The sequence below is a fragment of the Alternaria incomplexa genome, assembly GCF_024043165.1.
Source record: "Alternaria incomplexa strain BMP 0042 chromosome Unknown scaffold_11, whole genome shotgun sequence".
NCBI classification, from domain to species: domain Eukaryota; kingdom Fungi; phylum Ascomycota; class Dothideomycetes; order Pleosporales; family Pleosporaceae; genus Alternaria; species Alternaria incomplexa.
In genome coordinates, this window is record NW_026249860.1 from 745,311 (window position 1) to 766,432 (window position 21,122).

The 21,122-nt window shown below is 53.5% G+C and overlaps 7 protein-coding genes across 7 annotated transcripts; 4 read left to right on the forward strand and 3 right to left on the reverse strand.

Annotated features, from left to right (window-relative positions):
* Nucleotides 1-392: 392 nt before the first annotated feature.
* On the reverse strand, nucleotides 393-1,693 carry J4E90_007657 (uncharacterized protein; the record flags this gene model as incomplete). Its single annotated transcript, XM_051437190.1, has 3 exons — nucleotides 393-653; nucleotides 702-1,258; nucleotides 1,309-1,693. The coding sequence occupies 3 exons, from the start codon at nucleotides 1,691-1,693 to the stop codon at nucleotides 393-395; spliced, it is 1,203 nt and encodes a 400-aa protein (XP_051288936.1).
* Nucleotides 1,694-4,019: 2,326 nt separating this feature from the next.
* J4E90_007658 (uncharacterized protein) lies at nucleotides 4,020-9,065 on the forward strand (the record flags this gene model as incomplete). The annotated part of the gene is made up of 3 exons (XM_051437191.1): nucleotides 4,020-5,701; nucleotides 5,748-8,364; nucleotides 8,421-9,065. The coding sequence occupies 3 exons, from the start codon at nucleotides 4,020-4,022 to the stop codon at nucleotides 9,063-9,065; spliced, it is 4,944 nt and encodes a 1,647-aa protein (XP_051288937.1).
* A 953-nt stretch (nucleotides 9,066-10,018) lies between these two features.
* Nucleotides 10,019-11,821, forward strand: J4E90_007659 (uncharacterized protein; the record flags this gene model as incomplete). The annotated part of the gene is made up of 5 exons (XM_051437192.1): nucleotides 10,019-10,124; nucleotides 10,246-11,189; nucleotides 11,247-11,259; nucleotides 11,308-11,326; nucleotides 11,485-11,821. 5 exons carry the CDS (start codon nucleotides 10,019-10,021, stop codon nucleotides 11,819-11,821), a joined length of 1,419 nt encoding a protein of 472 aa, XP_051288938.1.
* Nucleotides 11,822-12,254: 433 nt separating this feature from the next.
* Nucleotides 12,255-13,829, forward strand: J4E90_007660 (uncharacterized protein; the record flags this gene model as incomplete). The annotated part of the gene is made up of 3 exons (XM_051437193.1): nucleotides 12,255-12,403; nucleotides 12,456-13,072; nucleotides 13,126-13,829. 3 exons carry the CDS (start codon nucleotides 12,255-12,257, stop codon nucleotides 13,827-13,829), a joined length of 1,470 nt encoding a protein of 489 aa, XP_051288939.1.
* A 1,182-nt stretch (nucleotides 13,830-15,011) lies between these two features.
* Nucleotides 15,012-15,414, reverse strand: J4E90_007661 (uncharacterized protein; the record flags this gene model as incomplete). The annotated part of the gene is made up of 3 exons (XM_051437194.1): nucleotides 15,012-15,023; nucleotides 15,075-15,090; nucleotides 15,149-15,414. The coding sequence occupies 3 exons, from the start codon at nucleotides 15,412-15,414 to the stop codon at nucleotides 15,012-15,014; spliced, it is 294 nt and encodes a 97-aa protein (XP_051288940.1).
* A 2,718-nt stretch (nucleotides 15,415-18,132) lies between these two features.
* On the forward strand, nucleotides 18,133-19,377 carry J4E90_007662 (uncharacterized protein; the record flags this gene model as incomplete). Its single annotated transcript, XM_051437195.1, has 1 exon — nucleotides 18,133-19,377. One exon carries the CDS (start codon nucleotides 18,133-18,135, stop codon nucleotides 19,375-19,377), a length of 1,245 nt encoding a protein of 414 aa, XP_051288941.1.
* A 154-nt stretch (nucleotides 19,378-19,531) lies between these two features.
* Nucleotides 19,532-20,221, reverse strand: J4E90_007663 (uncharacterized protein; the record flags this gene model as incomplete). The annotated part of the gene is made up of 1 exon (XM_051437196.1): nucleotides 19,532-20,221. The coding sequence occupies one exon, from the start codon at nucleotides 20,219-20,221 to the stop codon at nucleotides 19,532-19,534; it is 690 nt and encodes a 229-aa protein (XP_051288942.1).
* Nucleotides 20,222-21,122: the final 901 nt, after the last annotated feature.

Below are 21,122 nucleotides of genomic sequence, written 5' to 3' on the forward strand. Positions count from 1 at the left end.
TAACAGGTTGAAAAGGTGGCGGAGTAGGTATTCAGCATGGTGTTACCCGGTATACGTCCCGTGGGTATCAGATACACAAGTTGAAAATATGTCGAGTGATCGAATTGGAGTATGTAGCAAGAAAGAATCGCTACACTAAACATGTACAGGAACAAACACCCTGGTATCCTCCAGACACCCCATGCCCTATAATCCGTTTCCAAGTCTCTGCTGCGTGCATAGATGTGGATGGATGTGAACCGTTCTCATAAACGCCTATTGCTCCGTCCAGCTAACCCATGCAAAGTGTCAAACCGCTGTCAGTCCGATGAGTACGCGTCCTCTACCTCTTCTTCGGAGTACGTGTAATCCTCTTCATCAGAGTACGTGCAATCCTCTTCTAAGAAGGATTTCTACTCCTCCTCTACCTCCTCCACCGTTGCGCGCGGCGCCCGTTGTGTGACGGCACCTTCTGGAGCGGCTTCTGAACCGGTAGGCTGTGGTGCGGAGTTGACAGGCTCAGAGGCGGGGGTAGCAGCGGGCGCTGGTACAGCCTGAGCGGGGGCAGCATCGATGGCGCCTTTCTTGGGCTTCCCACCGGCGGCCTTTGCGGCGAGTTTGGCAGCCTTCTTCTCCTTCTTTGCAGCCTTCTTCGCCTTGATGTCTTCCGGGGTCTGAAGATATTAGCTTTGAGTCTACAAGCTTCAGCAAAGGAAACATACCTCTTGCCATGCGTAGACAGGCCGGAACGAGTCGAAGAAACCAACATCCTCAAATAGATTAGGGTAGAGCCAGAAGCCAGGCGGTATCGTGAAGACGGTGATGATGAATATAATGAGCCGAACAATCGCCATGGCGAAGAACAATCCGATCAGACCAAGCATGCCCATACTCAAGTACCACACGCCCTGTCGCAAGAAAAGCGGCCATAGAGGGAAGAGCACTATCGTAATGACGAGAAGCAGTGCGCCAACAGCGTACAGCTTCTGCTTCCATTGCGACCCCTCGTACAGCCAGATGTAGTAGTTGTCGTCGTTCGCGTCTTGGTGCTGCTCGATCTTGACTGTCCACAGACCCTTGACGCGCTTGGGCTTGGCGTGGTTGTGGCCATCGTGCGCATGGTCGTCGACCTTTGTGACTCGCAGCGCGAGGAGAGAGAGGGGTAGCAGCTTGAAGCAGTTCTCGGCGGAGGCACGGTCGATGACTTCGGGGAGGAGAGGGTTCTTTGCTCGGGCTTTTTGATATGCGGGGGACTGGAGGGCACGGATTGCTCGCTTGACTGTTGGGTGTGAGTATGACGTTTATAATTGAAGTGAATGTAATGCCCACCTTTGAACATGTCCTTCCTCTTTTCATCATGTACGACTGTCCTAGGCTTCAAGTCCTGCGACTTCAGCCAGTTGGCGACGGCAATGGCTTCTGGCTTGGGAGGACCGGGCTGTATGGGCTGTTGCTGCTGCTGCTGAGCACGCTGTTGCGCCTGCATTTGCGCCTGTTGCTGGGCCATGGCTTGCTGGCGCAATCTTCCGACGTATTCTTGAACCGTAATACCGTGTTTCGCTGCCTCGGCCTCTAGTTGCATTTTGATCTGTTGTATTTGCTCTGGCGTAGGCTTTTCGCCATTGGGTCCGAGGGGAATGGGAATGGAAAACGAGCCTGGTGGTGGCCCGCCTTGAGGGGGACCCTGCTGCGGTGGGGGACCTTGCTCTTCCATAGTGAAAGGGAAACTCGTGACGTTCGGTGAGGTGAGTGCAGCGGTGCCTGTGCGGGAATCCTTTGTTGTGGAGGGCGTCCGGAGGAGTATAGGCTCAGTGTCTGACCACCGTGGAACATTCGTAATGATGCCACATTGCGAATGGTAGGGCCGAGCGCGGCATGACTAAGCCACCTCCGATAGAATAAAATCTCTGCGAGCTGGAACTGTGCTTTACAACACCGCAAACACCACTTTCTACCACAGTTCTTTCTCGTCGCATTCACGACTGCACACACTGGTCTGCATTCTACTGTCTGTTACTCTCAGCCATTATCGCGATTGCATCCGCATGCAAACCTGCCAATGCGCAGTGGCTGGGCGCACAGTATACAGTCAGGGACCCATCGAACTACATCTCATACTAACCACAGCTCTTTCCTGAGTACCTGCATCTACTCTACGCCTTTGGCTATGAGGCGCACGTCTGGCCATTGCGGCAGGGCGTTGATGCTCGCCTGGAACAGCGCCGCTTCGTGTCGCCTGGGCGCATGCAGTGCTTCCACGTACAGTCCCGACAAGCAAACTTGGATATCAGAATCAAGCCAGCTCACTACGTCGCTGCCTGGATATGCTCCGAACCATGTATGCTGGCATGATTCTGGCGGCGACATTATGCTCGTGATGTTCACTTCACCAACACTCTGGCCCTTACTTCCCTTACTGTATAGGCCTATTTTGGTGTGAAGAAGAGGAAACGACCCATTACTCACCGCGTTGTCTTGCCTTTTGGTCTGGCTCCAGTGGTCCTTTTTCGAGGTCAACATACATACACATTGAGTTCCTGCTCATGATCATGTGCTGTCGAATACACAGCTTCCGCTCGGTCCGGTGCCGCATTCTTGGTACGCTATGCGGATCGACATGCGCCTGGCACATGAAACATGGCATCAGTGATGAGTTACTATAATGGTGGTTCGACATGTGAAGACAGATATGCAGTCGTCTCAGTCAGACAAGCAGCTGCAGCCGTATATGCGGCGGTAGTCTCGCCTAAATACAAAGGGCGTTTCGGGCGCCCCAGGCTACATCATCAGAGCTCGAGCAAAAGGGCCGGCCTGACTAGGTGACAAAGAACGGGCACGGCGGGCTGTTGGACGCTGGATGCATGGTGGTGGCCCAGTGGATATTGCGGCACCTGCATTGATGGACGCGCTGGTGGATTAGAAGGCTGATTGGCGCTGGAGATCGCCGTGAACGTTGGATGGGACTAGGGCCCTGGTAAGCCGCCGTCTCTGGCGGCTTGATGGCTCTGCAGCCCGCCCAGGTGGAGTTGGCGACGCGCGATGCGGAGAGCATCAGGACCGACTTTTCTTTTCATCGAGTCGGTGTAGCAGCGAGCGGCCTTCAGTCTTTCGGTCTTCACGTGTATTGACATCCGGCGCCTGACACGTCTTGCGTAGAGCGCGATCATCGATCATCGATCATCACCAGAAACCCCCAGACGGCCTGTCGTGTTGCAGCAGGGATCGCTCCAAGCCACCACTCGAACGACTGAGTGCATACGGAAGTGGATAGGCCTGCCGCTGCTTGGTCTCCGCCGCACCACACCTCGTCATCTCTCGCGCCCGCCTATCCGCCGACAGTGAGAAAAAGCAGGCATCGCCGCACTGCTGAGCGCTGACATTCTCGCCCTCCGACTCGGGCGCTGGACAGCTGCAGACACGCAGCCAGGCAGAGACGACGTGACGGACCGCTGCTGCGCCCCAGGTCGCCGCCCGTACCACGCTTATCCTGTGCCCCAAGCCCGCTGCTGTGCGCCCTCCGCGCAGACGACTCCCGTTCCGCGACACGACGCCCGACCGCGTCCCACGAACGCGCAAACTATCCGCCCGCGAGTGCGCAGCCAGACCGGCGGCTCTGGTGCATGCGAGTGGGTACATTCCAGACAGACACGTCTAGGGACCCGCCCTTACCTACCTACACCATCGGCCACCGCTCCTCGCCGCATATCCTCATCCATCGCGCGCTGACGCCTGGGGCCACCGCCACACTCCGCTCCCATCCAACCCCGCGACACACCCGTCATTACCGGCGCCGTAAATAGACGCCTACCTGCTGCCGACAGCATCTGCGACCACCTGTTCTCCCGCTACTGCCGGGGTCTCTGCTGGTGACGTGCCAGTACGGGGACGCCCGGTGCTGAGGAATCCGAGCCACGCCCCAAAAGACATGTCAGTCGTAGCAGACAGGCGACGATTTCGCGAAGGCATCGGCACCAGTCGCTCCTGGTGAGGCTGTGTCGACCCTCTGAACACCACTTCCACGACTTGTCTGATATCTCACCATGACTATGGTTCGGCAGTACCCCCCGCAGCCGCCGTCGCAGCTTCCCTCCTCCGTGGCCTACAACAACATCGCTCCTGCCCCCGCCCACGCCCCGTTCCTCCGCAATGCCGCCAACTTCGAGGGACACAGTCTCGCCCAGCAAGCGCGGCCGCAGCAGTACGCCCACCCGCTCTCCAGACACAACTCGTACGGCTCCCAGCCCTCCGAGTCTGGCCGGACACCCAAACCCGCAGAACACATGCTTCGCCGCAAGACGCCCAACGGAATTCTGGCAGCTGCGTATGACGGCACATCCGTCGAGAAGAACGGGGAGCCGCATGCAACCAAACACATCCTCCTTCCCGTGACAGCTGAATCAAAACCACCTTACGGTGTCAAGCAGGATCTGCCTCTTCGCTCGCCAGGTGTCAACAGCGGCTTCGGACACGGTCAACAGAATACGCCAGAATGGAGTCCCAGTCGCTACTTCGAGACCGGGTCGGGTCTTACTGGCCAGCACCTACCCCAGATTGATTCTATGCTGAATCAAATACCCACGTTACAACCTCTTCTTCCATATCAAATGTACGGCCATCCCTTCTGCGGGCCCATGGGCCCGCCCTTCCAGGCGCCGTTGAATCCGACTGTTTCCAACGACCAAGGACCATTTGGACCCTATTGGCACGACGGCACTTACATCCCATATCGGCCTGCTGCCATGCGGGATCCTCGTTTCCTACATCATCCGAGTCACAATTGGAGTCACCCGCATAGTAATGCCTTTATCAGTCACCCTTACAATGTCGTGCCCAACTATGCTCATTATCCGCAAAATCCTGTCCACCTGGATTATACCCAAGGCGCCTACAATCATCCAGCGAGGCCGTCAATAGACTTATCCCCCTATGCACAGCCTCAAAACCATGTCGCGTTAGACTATCAGAATCAATCGCTACCTCCCCCTCTCACACAGCGTCCTCAAGATTACCTACACTCTGGCCAGACGACGCCAGTCGCGGAGTATACCCCCATCATGCCGACCGACGAGTACGGGCCAGAGTCACCCAACGGGCAAAGTCGGGAAAAGGTGTTTGCTTGGGCTCACGCAGTATATGTGGACCTACTCAAGTACCTTCAATCAACACGTAAAGCCAATTCGCAAAACGCTCATGGACGTACACACCATAGACCGCACATCTATCCTAAGCCGCCACGGCAGCCTGGACTCAGTCTGTCGAGTTCCTCCACCAACAGCGTTCCATCTCTGGAGCGACGTGTCTCATATCCTATTCCTACTCAGTATGCCTCTCACTCGAGGGCAGATTTCGGATCTAGGAGACCCGCAATGCCACACTCGCGCTCCCTGTCCGCGTGGTCCGTAGGCAGCTCGGATGCAAATGGCCAATCATGGCAAGGGGTACCACCGCAACACTCTATGCTGCCCCCAATGCCAGGCATGGATCCACCACGTACCTTGCGGCGGACCTCTGGCTCAGTCGCAGGCGCCCACCAGAATCTCCGCCAGGGCCTGCCTCCGAGTATGACCGCTGCCTCAGCGCTCGAAGCGATCACGAAGCATTGTGAAGAGAGTAAATGGAGCTGGATAGATGGCATACTTTTAGGGGGTTGTCTCGCGTATGCACTAGGTGACTATCAAAAGGCTCAGGACTGGTACAAACACATCCTTACCTTGGACAAAGAGTGAGCACCCCACTTTCTATCCCCGATTCATACTAACGCACACCAGTCATGTTGAAGCTATCTCGAACCTTGCAGCTACAATGCTTGCTCTTCAGCAGAAGCGTGAAGCCGAAAACTACTGGAGACGCGCAGTGAAACTTCGACCCAGTTACTTCGAAGCTGTCGAGCACCTGATTGGCCTACTCTGCAGTGACCACAAAGGTCGTGAAGCTGTTCAGGTCATCGAAGAAGTTGAACGCCATTTGAGATTTGCCAAGAGGGCCGACGCTCTTCGGAGCCTCGAAGTTGAAAGCGAACGTTCTGCCTCTGAAATAAGCGAGTCAAGTCTATCGGAAGCATCTGATCGGCCCGTGTTTGAGTTCGAGGGGGAGGACGAAGCCGTCTTCAAGGATCTAGACGAGCTCCCTGGCTCGGACCAGCCAGGCTTTGGTTCAAGCGGCTATGCCATTGCTGGTTGCGACAACGGTCGCGTTCTAGCTCTGGTGCATGCCAAGGGCAACATGTTGTACGCACTCGGCGACAATGCCGGTGCCGCCAGGGCTTTCGAGAACGCGGTCCTCATCGCATCTGGACCTCATCCCAATGGCATCGATGGCCTCATCAGGCGCATTCTTGGCGTCGTTGGATACAATGTAGCGGAACGCTCTCCAGGAGGTCGACGTATGCCCCCATCGTCTGATCCTATACTGCTACCGCCGGACGCAGCGACCAGAACGGCTTTGCTCTGCTTCGCGCCGCACGGCCAACTTCCGGGCCTGAAATACGTTCCTAGCGAAGGTCTCTCTAGGAAGGCGGCTATCTCGACTACAAGTAACTCTCTGCTTTCGTTAGCAAAGATTTTCCAGGACGGTATGGCAACCAACTCACCCAAGAATACCGTTTACCAAAGTAACTATGGTGTACGAGAGATTTTGGCTCTATACTACCTGTCGCTTTCCCTGCAGCCTAGCCCATCGACTGCAAACAACGTGGGCATTCTTCTCGCTAGCGTACAGCAATCTGCCCCTTCGAAAGCCAATCCAATGTCGCATGCTTTTGCCGGACCCCACATCCCTGGGCTGATGCCCGGTAGTGGAGTAGCTCTTGCGCTTGCGTACTACCACTACGGACTCCAGCTCGATTCATCCCATGCGCATCTCTATACAAACCTTGGAAGCCTCTTGAAAGATATCGGCCAACTAGATTCTGCTATAAACATGTATACACAGGCAGTCAAGTGTGATCCGAACTTCGACATTGCTCTCGCCAACCTCGCCAACGCCGTCAAAGACAAAGGCCGGATAGCCGATGCCATTTACTACTACAGAAAAGCAGTAAAGTCCAGTCCAGACTTTGCCGAAGCTGTCTGCGGGCTTGCTAATGCCCTTAACTCTGTTTGCAACTGGGCTGGCAGAGGTGGTATTGCCGAACACGGCGGATCAAGAGACCGCTGGCATGTCAACGACAGTGGCATGCTTCTAGACGCCAAGATACCCGGTGCGTCGAGCTCAGGTTGGATCCACAAAGTCGTGAAATTGGTCGAGAAACAGCTTGCCGATGGTGAGGACTGGGGTCGAGGCATGATGAATGGACAGTTCATACAAGATGTCATCCGTCCCCTAGCTCTCACGGGGAGCGCGCAAAATGTGAAAGAGAAGGAAAATAGCATGGTGTCAGTGTTGCAGCAATGGAAGGGTCAAAAGTGGGAGGGTGCTCGCATCGTACGACTCGTTGAGCGTGCTATACGATGGATGACTTGGCAATGGTACCAGGATCGCTACGTCACTGGAACACAGCGACCACCGGCCTCCTACAAGAGACCTCAATTGCCAGCAGCTTTGACGGTACCTGCGGCGCCTACTGTCCTACCGTTCCACACATTCACCTGCCCCATGTCGGCTAAACAGATACGTCTTATCTCGCAACGTAATGGCCTCCGCATTTCGACCTCGACGTTGAGAGTCCCTTGGTTACCTGCGACCGTCTACCAGCCTCCTGCGCCACCGAAACCATACTTGAGGGTCGGCTACGTATCATCGGATTTCAACAACCACCCGTTGGCCCACTTGATGCAGTCGGTATTCGGTTTCCACAATCCAGGTAGAGTGAAGGCATACTGTTATGCCACCACAGCGAGTGATGGATCAGAGCATCGTAAGCAGATTGAGAGGGAATCGCCTGTCTTCTACGATGCCAGCAGCTGGTCAGCGGAACGACTTGTTCACCAGATAACTCAAGATGGCATCCATGTTCTTGTCAACTTGAACGGCTACACAAGAGGTGCGCGGAATGAAGTCTTCGCTGCCCGTCCCGCCCCTATCCAGATGGCGTTCATGGGTTTCGCGGGTACTCTCGGCGCCGAGTGGTGCGACTATCTTCTTGCCGATGATACCGCTGTTCCTCCAGATACACTCCGACAATGGCGCCGTAACATTGACCTGGAAGACGCTCTTGTAGACGACAACAGCGGTGGTTCAGACGAAGAATGGATCTACGGAGAGAACATTGTCTTCTGCCGGGACACCTTCTTCTGTTGTGACCACCGGCAAAGTGCTCCAGATTCGCAAGGACGACAGCCCAATTGGGAAGAAGAGCAACAGCGGAGGTGGGCCATGCGTAAAGAGATCTTTCCCAACCTCTCGGATAATGCGATCATCCTTGCAAACTTCAACCAGCTGTACAAAGTAAGTTCACTTGCGCCTCTTCCATGTTTCTGATCGCATACTAACGCTATCATCAGATCGAGCCCACGACGTTCCGTACCTGGTTACGCATTCTTGAAAAGGTTCCCAATGCCGTTCTCTGGCTCTTGCGTTTCCCCGATCTTGGTGAGACCAACCTCAAGCAGACAGCTCTTGCCTGGGCAGGTGCAGATGTAGCAAGCCGCATTATGTTCACCGATGTTGCACAGAAGCATCAGCACATCTCTAGGGCTCGTGTCTGCGATCTGTTCCTCGATACACCGGAGTGCAATGCACACACAACCGCCGCCGACGTCCTCTGGTCTGGAACACCACTACTGACGTTACCTCGCTACAAGTACAAGATGTGCTCTCGCATGGCAGCTTCAATCCTCAAGGGCGCGTTACCCAAGACACCAGCAGGTGCTCAAGCTGCGAAAGAGCTTATTGCGAGCAACGACGATGACTACGAAGCCATGGCCGTACGTCTCGCACGCAACTGCACGTACAACGGCTACCGAGCGCAAGGCCGCTTGAGCGAGCTTCGCCGCATGCTTTACGAATCACGATGGTCAAGCCCGCTTTTCGACACCAGACGCTGGGTCAGAGACTTGGAAGATGCTTATGAGATAGCATGGAAGAAATGGGAGAAGGGAGAAGGTGGCGACATTTGGTTGAAACACGAACCATCTCCGCGCACTTAGCAATCGACTTTTATCATTCATTTAGACCGCCGGCATAGCTTTTTTTTTATTTGCGGCGAGCATTACACATATCTGGGTTAGACTCAGTCGGCATACGCCAAGGGACCCTTGGATTTAGCGAGCACGTACGTTCGTTGTTGTTGTTCTTCTTCTTTGTTCCTATACCCCATATTGATTTGGATTGGATATTTATGGATGTTTAACTAGCTTATGTGGCAACCTTCATCATATGCGCGCGAAGTAGATAGCTTCTGTCGCTTTCTGGAACAGCATTTTCTTGGGCGTTGGATGACTTGCATGGCACCGTAACGGAGCCGAATACTATCCACCAGTTGTCTCCGTCTTCTTCATTCGCACTGGATCTGAACGTGTCTGAACTGACATCTCACCAAGCACCTCACGGATGTTTCTTTCGTCCAACAACAGAATTAGCACCAACAGAAGTACAATGAACTCCATTACACACATGTACAAAGATAGTGCCATCTAATTAACGAAGTTCCACGCAAACGATTCTGAGTGCAGGCTAACAACTCATGGGTATTCGTGATGTTGCGCTCAGGAGATGAAGCAGTAAGCTCGATCGTAGCACTAGCAAAGCTTAGCGCGATCGCGTCTCCACAAATCCCCCCCCTACACCTAACCTGCATCACGAAGCATTCTTACCAGCAATATCAATCTACCATTGGACCATCAAACCTCTAAACATTATCCGCACACACATTCAACGCGCCATGGCTCCGCGCAAGAAGGCTACCACAGCCGCCAAACCCAGTAGCAAACCCGCGAAACCCACCAAATCCGTCATTGCACCTCCTACATCACCATTGGCACCAGCACTACCACCTGCACGCGCACATGATGCGTCTTACCATTACCCGCTTCTTTTGGACAGTCGATCAGATTGCGACGCGTTGTTGAGTTGGTTCCACGGCGTTGCGGAGACGCGTAGTATGCCGTGGAGGAAGAAATGGATCGACCCCGAAGAGTATGAAGACAAGGAGGAGCTGGGACGCGTTTTGTCGAAGAGGGCGTATGAGGTTTGGGTTTCGGAAGTTAGTGAGTATATGTTTCCTTGTGGTAGAGTTTTTGCGATTGGACGCGTGAACGCGGTGTCACGTGCTCTGTTCGCGATCGCGTCTCTGGAGGTTTGAGGAAACGTTGGCTGACAACCGTATAGTGCTCCAACAGACTCGCGTGTCGACAGTAATACCGTACTTCAACAATTGGGTCGAAAAGTGGCCCACGGTTCAAGATCTTGCCGAAGCGAACCATGATGATGTTCTTTCCGTATGGAAGGGTCTGGGTTACTACTCACGCGCAACGCGTCTTCATGAAGGTGCGAAGGCTATGATTGCCAAATCTGCTGGTGCTTCGTGTGCACTCCCCAGTGGTGCTACGGAGTTACAGGAATTTCCCGGCATTGGAAGATATACTGCAGGTGCGGTGTCTAGTATCGCATTCGGTGAAGCAGAGCCCGTCCTCGACGGGAACGTGGCGCGCGTGCTCAGTCGACAGCTGGGTTTGTACATGGATGTTAAGGACAAGAAGGCCACAGACGTTCTTTGGGATATGGCCGATCGACTAATCAAACACGCTTCTAACTTTCCGGAAACACGGACGAGTGAGGTGCCCGGGCTATGGAATCAAGCGCTTATGGAACTCGGATCCACTTTGTGTACACCGCGACCCAGGTGTGACGAGTGTCCTATTCAGTCGACATGCAGGACCTATAGCGAAGGAAAGGCGTTATCTGACAAGCGCCAGTCGGTGGTTGTAGTGCCTGACATTGAGGATGCATGCTCTCTTTGTGCGTCGTTGGATACCGAAGATTTGGTAGCAGTTTCTGAAGACGCAACGAACGATGAGCCGCCACGAGCGAACAAGAAGAGAAAAGCCGCCACGAAACAAACAAACACTATCTCGCAGTACTTCTCCGTTGGAACGCCCAAGTCAAACGTAGAAACGGAAGACGAGGAGGAGGATCTTGATAGCCCACCTGTCGAGGATTCCAGAAAGCGGAAGCTGCCGGCGCCTACTGGAGAGTCGAAATCTATATCCACGTACTGCTCACTATTCCCGAAGAAAGTGGCGAAGAAGAAGGCAGCCGAAGAAGACTGTGTGGTATGCATGGTAGAGTTGCGCTCGAATGACTGCAGCAGTAAATGGCTGATAGAGCAGAGGCCCGCCAAAGGTAAGCTTTGCACTACGATACTAAAGCACTGCTGACGGTTGCGTGAAGGTCTCCTCGCATCACTGTGGTACGTAATAAACGCATGCTATCATGGCGCCACTGCTGGGTGGCTGCTCGGGTACTGGCTAACGCCCATTGCCGTCCGGCATCATATCATGTCTCATGATAGGCTCATTGCTCGGCTTTTCTTATCTAGTGCTGGGGCGCACGCTGACCGTGATACAGGCAATTTCCGCAGAACACGCTGACTGCATCACACAAGACGCCTCAGCAGCGCAAGACGTCGGCGCAGCAATACATCTCTGACCTCGATGCCGGTGCCGCTGACATGAGCAAAGCGCGTTTTGTTGCCAGCTTTCCGCCATTGGTCCATGTGTTTAGCCATTTGAGGCTGACCATGCATACCTATCAGTACAGGATCGACGCCGATAAGGCCGGAGATATCGAGCTTACATGCAAGGGCCCGCCCACCCGCAAGTGGGTAGACAGCAAAGCCATGGACAACGAGACTTTGTCTACGGGAATGCGCAAGTGCTGGGACCTCGTTTCCGAAAGCCTCTGATGATGTTGTCGCGAGGCACTTGCGATGGGTGAGTTCAGACAGATTCCACGTGCGCCCTACCCCACGTCCCGTTATCTCCCGCCAAGCGATACACATGGCTGGCTTCCGCTTTCCGCCTCCTTGGCCATCTCCACTCCTCCTTAGTGTCCTGGGGAAGTGGAACGATAAGGAACTCTCAATGTCTCTCACTATACCGATCACGGCGAATAATTCCTTCCCATGGCTGTGGTTCTGCTAGCGAGTTTGTGGTTGGCTGGAAACAACGCGTTGCATATCATGTTATCCTGGGAAAAAGATGGCGCGCTCGTGCAACCGAGACGTGCGTAGGGAAGAGATCGCTAGATATAAACGTGGTCGATCCCCGAGGGTTCGGTACTGTGAATTGCTCCGAGTGTACAACTTTTGGTGCTTTACCGTACAACGTGTTGTCAATATGGCGGCTATTCCAGCCCCGACACCCATCACAGAATGGCCGGACTACGCTGTCGATCCCAATGGAGGAGACGTCATGACAACTGATCTCAATGCGCTCTATGACAAGGGCGATCTGTGTTGGATGCTGGTCAGCACAGTGCTATGTTGGTATGTGACACTTCTGTAGCAGTTAGGAACGAAACATACTGATTGCAATCAGGCAAATCACACCCGCCATCGGCTTCCTCTACGCAGGAATGCATCGCCGAAAAGCAGCGCTGACCATGATCTTCCAATCTCTCTTCTGCGCCTGCGCCGTCGGCATCCAATTCTGGGTATACGGCTACTCTCTCTACCAGTCGCATACGACCAACCCTTTCCTTGGAGATTTGTCAAAAGCAGGTCTACACAACACACTCGCTTCACCGTCGCTTGCAAACGCCGATATCCCTGATATACTCTATGCTGCATTTGGGTTCACTTTCGTTACCTGCACCGCGATGATCTTGGCAGGAGCGATGCTAGAGCGAGGACGCTTGTTTCCTTCGATGCTCTTTCTGCTCTGCTGGACTACGTTTGTATACTACGTGCTAGCACACGCGGAGTGGAATCCTAGTGGTTGGCTTTACAAGCTTGGTGTTCTTGACTTCGCCGGCTCGGGTCCTGTACACATCGCGTCTGGGTTTTCTGCTCTGGCTTGGGCTGTTATGCTGGGGCCACGCGTTGACCCGCATAAAGAGTCGCATCACCCCAGGATACCGCACTTCAAGCCTCACAGCCCTTTCCTTGTTGGACTTGGCACGATATTGATCTGGTTTGGATGGTTTGCATTCAATGGTGAGTCAAGGCTGTATGTCGAGATGTTGTAGCAGTGTACTGATAGTCTTCAGGCGCCTCGACGGCCAACCTATCCCTTCGCTCTATCTACATCGTCTGCAATACCAACCTCGCCGCCTCTGGTGGCGGAATAGCCTGGGTCTTACTGGAATACATGTTCACGCGCAGATTCTCCATCATTGGCTTTTGTTCAGGAATCATCTCCGGTCTCGTCGGTATCACACCAGCCTGTGGATTCGTGCCTGTGCAGACCGCAGCCCTGATCGGAGCCCTTACCTCCTGCGCATCCTTCTTCACAGTCCGCTACAAATACCTCCTCGGCATCGACGAAGGCCTCGACATATTCGCCATCCACGGCATCGGCGGTTACGTCGGCGACATCATGACCGGTTTCTTCGCCGCACCCTACGTACCCGCCATGGACGGCGTAAGCAACACCTACGAAGGCGGCTGGTGGGCCCGGAACTGGAAACAGATGGGTTACCAGCTGGCTGCTGCGACTACATGCGCCGCATGGTCTTTTGTCGTCTCGGTCATCTTACTCTTCATCATCAACAGGATTCCTGGTTGCCATATCCGTGCGACTGAGGATGATGAGCTGAGGGGTTTGGACTATAAGTATTTCAGCGATGCAGATGGGGATATGGAGGTTCTGACTGGATATGGCCCTACGACTCCGGGTCGAGCGGTGTCGCAGGTTGCGAGCGGGTCTGAGAGTCATCAGGAGGTGCCTGTTGCGACGGAGAAACGGGATTGAGGCGAGTGCGCCTGATGATGCTGTTCTGCACCGCTCGGATGATTCGACAGCACATCGATCTTTCCTTATGTCTTCCCCGTTCGGCGATTGTACGCTTCGCGATTGGGTATGGCTCTGTAGACTCGTCCTCTTTTCTTCATGTATATTTCAGGTCTTGTTGTCTTTCTGCTTTATGTTCTGCAATCGAGATACCAACATTTATCTGCTTACCATTTCACCATTCTTGCTGTTCTTGTCCCCTTCTCACCCTCAATTCGGGTAATTCGGGTGTCGCCACCTCGCTTCTTGGGTGTCTAATCACCCGTTTGGCGGACCTTACTGAGTGGCTTCATCTGTGCCGATGTATCCAACACCGCGTTACCCTCGCATGCCGCTGCTCCCTCAATTACATAAACATCGAATGCCCAGCTCAAGCCCAACATGTGCACGCATTCAAAATGAAGACAATCACGGCAATGGCCATCAACTTCCTCGTCGCAGCGTTTACGCACCCACCCAATCCACTCATTACCCCACACGCGGAGCTCGCGGCCCAGCATACATCATCCGGAAGTGATCCGGCGCTAGTTGGTTGGATCGACACGACGGATGGACAGTGTAAGCTTGGCCTCGTCCTTCAGCAGATCTGCAACTTCCTTATCTAGTATCCCGCATCCACTGACCCAACTACAACGCAGTCTTCGACCTCCGCTCCTGTGACTACACAGCCACCTTGTCAAACTCTCACATCTTGGCTCGATGCTATGCACTCGGCTCAGACTGCACCTTCTGGTTATCATGTGGCTCTCCAGTGCTTTTGGCTGGACCGACGAGGTTTTTCTGTGATCAGAAGTATTGCAATACGGCGGTTGTGGTGCCGACTGTGGGTGCGAGTGAGGTGTAAGTTTTCTGGGTTGTTGGGCGACGAGTTTGGGTAGGGAGCCTTTCACTGTGGTGAAGGATATAGGGTATGATATGTACACTGTGTTTTGTCTGGTTCATGTGATGTAACGCTGATGTGTTGGGAGCTGATGTCACGCAAAGTGTAAGGCATGTTTTGGAGAGGTAATAGGATCGAGATTGATTACATCGCTATTACATGATAGACTCTATTCGACACACACACAAAAGCTTGTTCAAAGAGTGGATGAGAGTTGAACATCTGCTTGAGAACAAGAGAGCTGATCTTTTTACCATTTCTCATCACTTCTCATACTGTCGCGAGTTAGTCAGCCCTACTTTAGCGCTTATATTTTGGAAGCTTACTATCGTGTACATCTCTCTAGGCCCTGTAGTACGAAGCAATCGCATTGGCACTAGCCCCGTTGAAATTGTAGCACCTTCCCTGGGCGTAATCGAACGTCGTAGAGTCTACGTAGCCCGATCCGATGGCTCCGGAAGGGTTGCCGCAGCTGTCGGGCGCGAAGAAGTATGCGAATTGGTGGTTTCCTCCCCAGGTCGTGATCCTGAAGGATCCAAAGCCTTGTGGCCAGGCTGCACAGGTGTCGTCCCAGATGTTGACAGTTTGCTGGACATTGCCGCCGCAGTGACGGTCACCGAAGGTATCGATGACGAAGGCGGTTCCACTGGCAGCGAGGGCGGCCATGACGGCAGTGGTGGAGGCGATGGAGAAACGCATTTTGGATGAGGTTGCAAGTTTGCGGAGTGAGAAGGTAGTCTTGAAGATGGTAGATGCGGTTGAAGGAACTGTTCGAGTTGGTGGATGATACAAGATTACCAGCGGAAGAAGGGATTATATATTCCAACCGCTGAACTTTCTTTCAGCTTCACTTTGATTACTCGGTGTGACACTGCCTCCTTGCTTTCGTGGTCTTCGCGACCGGTGAGGTAGTATTGGCTAGGGTCGACGGTCTGAGGTTGTCCATGCTTCACCGACTCTCTCTCTTCAGTTGATACACGCTCATCTTCGACCTCATTTAGATGGTTCGCGAGCCAGGACGTGCCCAATCACCCGTTTCAAGTCGCTGTGTGCACCCATGTAGGCAGGCTGTAGCGATTTTGGCCCCCTCAGCTCGGTTCTGATGGTTTTCTTTGACCAATACTTCCATGCGGAGTGAAGATGACCTTGGTATCACCGACAACGAGGATGATCTTGGGTATACGCCTACGTTGTTGTAAGACCAAGCTAACAGCAGAACAAAGTTCGGAGCGGAATGGGCGAACAGTAAAATAAGGTTCGAGACGGAATGGGCAATGGTGGAATGTACGCGTAGAGGGCCGCGCCATACAATGAAGTCACTGTTTAAGAGGTCATCAGGCTACCTAGGTACTTCTGAGGGCTGTACGCCCTTACTCACCGCCCAAACGAGGGTAGAGGAGGAATTACTACCAACTGCCTAAGTAATTAAGGACGAGATGGTGTTGGAGGCTACAACAGAGCACAGACACTATCCTAAGACCGTTTGAACACTATATCACGCTTTTAACATCGTGCTTACACCGTCTCATCCTTGATTGGTTGGTAGAACTTTCTACTCGACCCTATATGGCGCGCTACGGTACTCCGGTGTATGACCTGGGGTAGCTGATTGACAGCAATGCCATTGTTGAGATGAGTGATTTCGTTGCGCAAGTGGTAGCTGCGGGCTTCCAAGCTCTTGCACCTGAGGACAGCGAAAGCCTGAAAATACCTAGGGATTTTGAGCAACACCACCGTTCTGCACTACAACGTGGTAAATAAATTCTAGGAAAAACACTATGTATACTCTGCAAAGCTGCGAGTAAAATGGTCTCCTTATATTTTTCTTTAGAGGCGTTACAGTCGAGGTAGAAGACGACCTACCAGCTTATGTCCGGCTTTTGCTGTCTCGCTAGAGCCAAGGTTCCTCAAATGTCCAAGAAACCAAGAAGCCTCTCGGCCGACAGGCACGTGACGTCGAGTGAGCCCCTCCAGTCTCCTCCATCACTGATAACCACGATACCGCGACACGGGCGGCACATCGGCCATGAAAATCACTTTTGCTCCGCAGAACCTCGCATCGCAGCCATCCCTGCCGCATTTCGTCATCGCAAGGCGTGGGATCGCTGAAAATAGCGGGCGCTAGGCCGAACGCAAGTAGCGAGTTCCTCGATCCACGACTTTCGGGAGAATCTCGACCCACGGCGAAGGTGCAAGCGTCCCAAAATACACATGGCATATCTCCACCTCCGCCACCGATACAGCAACCCGCAGTAAACCATGACCAACACGTCTCGTGGCCTCAGAGCTCGTGTTCTCAAGCCGATCCGTCGCCGAGGAAAAAGAAACGTCATCTTTAATCTTTAACCTTTGGTCTCATCGCCCAAGCACAGTCAGATAGACAACATACGCCTCTGTTCTGTTGGAAGGCCCGAGAGATGTAGACGCACCTGTCAGCGATCCAAAGAACCGGGGCTGCCCGGTTTGGCGGTTCAGAAACAGCACGTTGGCAGAAGAACGGTTTTCTGGTTCAGGAGCATGATAGCGCGCAGCTGGCAGAGGCCAGGGTCTCAGATCATTGTAGTGTCGATTGAACCCTGTGATTTCGCGCACTACGGACAATGATCTGACCACCACAAAAGCTAACATGACATAGTTTCTCAACATTGAGCTATGCAAATTTTCTCTCAGCCACAACGATCCCGAGAGAGGGGCGCGTTGGACATGAGACCTTCAACGACTGTATACTCTCCACTCCGGATAACATCTGCAGCACACGAGGTGTCAACGGTTGCAGCCTTATCCTATCTCTCACACCTGATACGAGATAATGCCGGTGGTTGTAATGCCGACTATGCCGCACGAGTCATAGCGAGCGAACTGTATTGCCTCTCCTGTGCTAGCGGCGTCCTGCTAACCTGGAATGAACACGAGATCTGTGGATACACAATAGTCCAAGTTGCTAGGGCCGCAGACTGTTCGATTGAAGCCTCCAAAATGCATGCGCTTGCAAGCATGCGCTCCTGCACGACGAGGCCGTTCGCCCCAAGGTCTTACACAGAGCCTCTGATGGTGGTTCTTGATACGGGGGGCTCCACAGTCAGTTCGGCATATCATGTCGCATGTTCCTGTTGATTGAGACCTTTTCTTCACGCTCTCCATCACGCTCTACTCTTTGTGTAATACTTGTCCGTTCGCTCGGCCATCGACACTCGCTCCACACATCAGATCAAAGGGATATAGTCCATGCTATAATATCTTCTCTAATAATTAATACCCCACACTCTCACGACCTTCGCTACTAGATCTATCGATCTCTAATACCAACCGCCTATCAAATTCTGCGAGTCACAGCGAACACGCAACGCCTTATTCACGAACTTAGATATGCCTTCCACGACCATCATGAAGCAGGGCCTCGCCACTGCTGTTCTTGCAGCTCTTCCTTTGGCTGCCCGTGCCCAAGGCACCACTCCTCCTAAGCTCACCGCAGCCTGTAACGATGTCGCTATCTTCATGGCACGCGGCAATGACGCACCTTACAGCGATGGCCGTACCTCAGATTTCAGAGATACCGTCTGCGCAAAATTCGAGGCTCAAGGAAACTCTTGCGATTACATGGATCTCGTCTTCGATGCCACTCTCGGCGTGGAGTTCTGCCCTACTATCCAGGACGGTGCCGTCAACGGGGTCAGGCAAATCACCGAGTACAACGCCCAGTGCCCGGATACTTTAATCGTCGTCAACGGTTACTCGCAAGGTGCTATGGTTGCCGGAGCTACTCTGAGTGGCGGAGGCGCCGATGCCTGCGACGTTGACACCAAGACCACCGGCCTCGATGCCAACTCTCAAGCTGGTCAGGCAGTCAAGGCAGCCCTTCTCTGGGGTGATGTCAAGCACACTGCAAACCAGGTCTACAACGTCCTCGACGGAGCAGACAAGCAAGCTTGGGGCCGTACCGGCTCTAACCTTGAGCGTTTGAACACTTACTCCTCCGTCTTGAGGTCGTACTGTGCCGGCGGTGACCCAGTCTGCGCTGGTGGAGATGACGTAGCTCAGCATCTGAACTACTTCGAGCTCTACACCGAGGAGGCATCAAACTGGATCGTGAGCAAGCTGACACCTCTCCTGGTCAATCCCTCATCGGCCGCGCCTGTCAGCTCAGCTACTCCTACCCCTACCCCTGAGGTCTCCTCAACTGCCGCACCGGTCGAGACCTCAAGCACAGTTGTGGTACCAGCCTCCTCCGAGGCCTTGACTGTCAGCAAGGAAGCTGTTACCACCACCATGATGAAGCCATCTACCATGATCTCTTCATACATCCCTGTCACCACTGCGAACGCTACTTCCACCGCAACTTCCGAGGCGGCTACCGCATACCCTATCACCATCCCTCACAAGCACCTCAACACCACCGTCCCGTACGGCAACTCTACCATGCATGCCTCCAGCACTCTCATGACCTCTGAGAAGCCCTACGAGACTACCTACCTGCCTGTCGAGCCCTCTCACGCGCCTGTTGAAGAGTCGCATGCTCCCGCTCCCGCTCCCGTCACCACCATGGCACCAGAGCACTCCGCTGCTGCTGCTGCTTGCCCACCAGCCACCGTCTACGAGACCGTCACAGAAGTTACGTACATGTACGTATAAACTGGTCTAGATCAGGAGAATTGGGTTGAAGGGAGGATCACGAGAGATATGTTAGATTGGATGTATATATTACCCTTCGTAAATGGAAAAACATTCGTATAATCATGATAGAATTTGTTCTACACGGCCCGCATTTACATTTGATGTTTCCTCCTTAGATGCCCAATGCCTTTGCGATAGCCTCTCCGACTGCTGTGGCACTGGTAGGGTTCTGCCCAGTGATCAAGCGACCAGAGATGGCAACCTTCTCGCCCCAAGGCTCAGCTGCCTTGACGAACTTGCCTCCACTCGCCTTGTTCAGCGCATCCTCGGGCAGGAAGGGTACGACCTTGGAGAGGCCAACTTGTTCCTCCTCAGCGTTTGTGAATGCGGTAACCTCCTTGCCAGCGACAAGTAGACTGCCGTCGCTCAGCTTAGCATCGTAGAAGACAGCAGGCGCATGGCAAACAGCCGAAACGATCTTGTCTGCCTCCCAGAATTCCCTGATGAGTTGTTGCGAGGTCGCGTCGTCGACGAGATCGAACATGGGTCCGTGACCGCCAACGTAGAAGATGGCGTCGAAGTCCTTCGCTTTGCCCTTGAAGTCGCTCAGCTTCTGGGTTGTCTTCCAGACCTGCTCGTTGTTCTTGAGGAAGTTGACGGATACATCATCTTTCGCGGCTTCGACGGATGCGGGGTCGAGAGGTGATTCACCGCCCTTGGGCGATGCTACCGTGATGTTGGCTTTGCTGTGGAGGACATGGTAGGGGTGGGCGAGCTCGGGGAGGTACCAGCCGGTGGGCTTGCCGGTGTCGCCGAGCTTGTTGTGCGAGGTGAGGACGAAGAGAATGTTTGGCTTGGACATTTTGAAGGTATGATGTGTTTGATTTGGTGAGTTGGTGCGTAGAGTCGTTGTCTTTAAACCTTTTATGAAAAGTTCGATAGCTTTCCACTGGAGAGTACCTTGCTCAATGTGACGACATGCGGGGTAGCTACGATGGAAAAGGCCCGATTATGCAGGGCACCGTCTGTTAGCGTCAGGGACGTCATCTTGAAAAATTACCTTTCCTGCTCGCCGAGTACAAAATACTTACAAATACTCCAGCATGTGATCGGCCAGCTCTGGCAGCTGTTGTGCGACATGCTGCTCCATTCCCCACCCAGATCTCGGTGCAGCTTACGTTTTGAGTAGAATTTGGACGACGATGACGTTTTGTCAGATTCAGCCTTCCTCTTTTTGTTCAGGACATCTCATTCGGGAGCATGCGCTGGCGAGCCTTCGGCATCTCCGGGCAGCTTGGAGGTGTGTAGCATCTCAATTGACGGTAAGGAGGCATCGCAGCCTGTCATTCGATATGGTGGAGTGCAGATCTTGTTCCAGAGTAAGCATCAGTCAGCGTCGAGATATAACCCCTTTACTTTACGACTTAATGCCGAAAAGTCTCCTAATGACGTCGCCGATTATCTCTACTGGATTCGCTCTCCTGGGTCCCACTCTTTCCCTGCTACCAGGTGTCTGATATGGGTTGCCCAATTTGTGATTCAATGAGTGTGTTTAGCGATAGCGAGGGCAGCTGTTTTGCCGAATAGACATTTGTACATACTGATCTCCTCCGCATACTTCGAAATCAGGTTCAAAGTCATTATACGTCGTGAGATCCTTGGGTATGTCCTCGACTATAAGCGCATAGTCAAACACCATGTCTGTAAGCTCTCTCGGCAACCTGAGTCCTACGATGTGATACACGTTTCTTTTGATTTCGGCA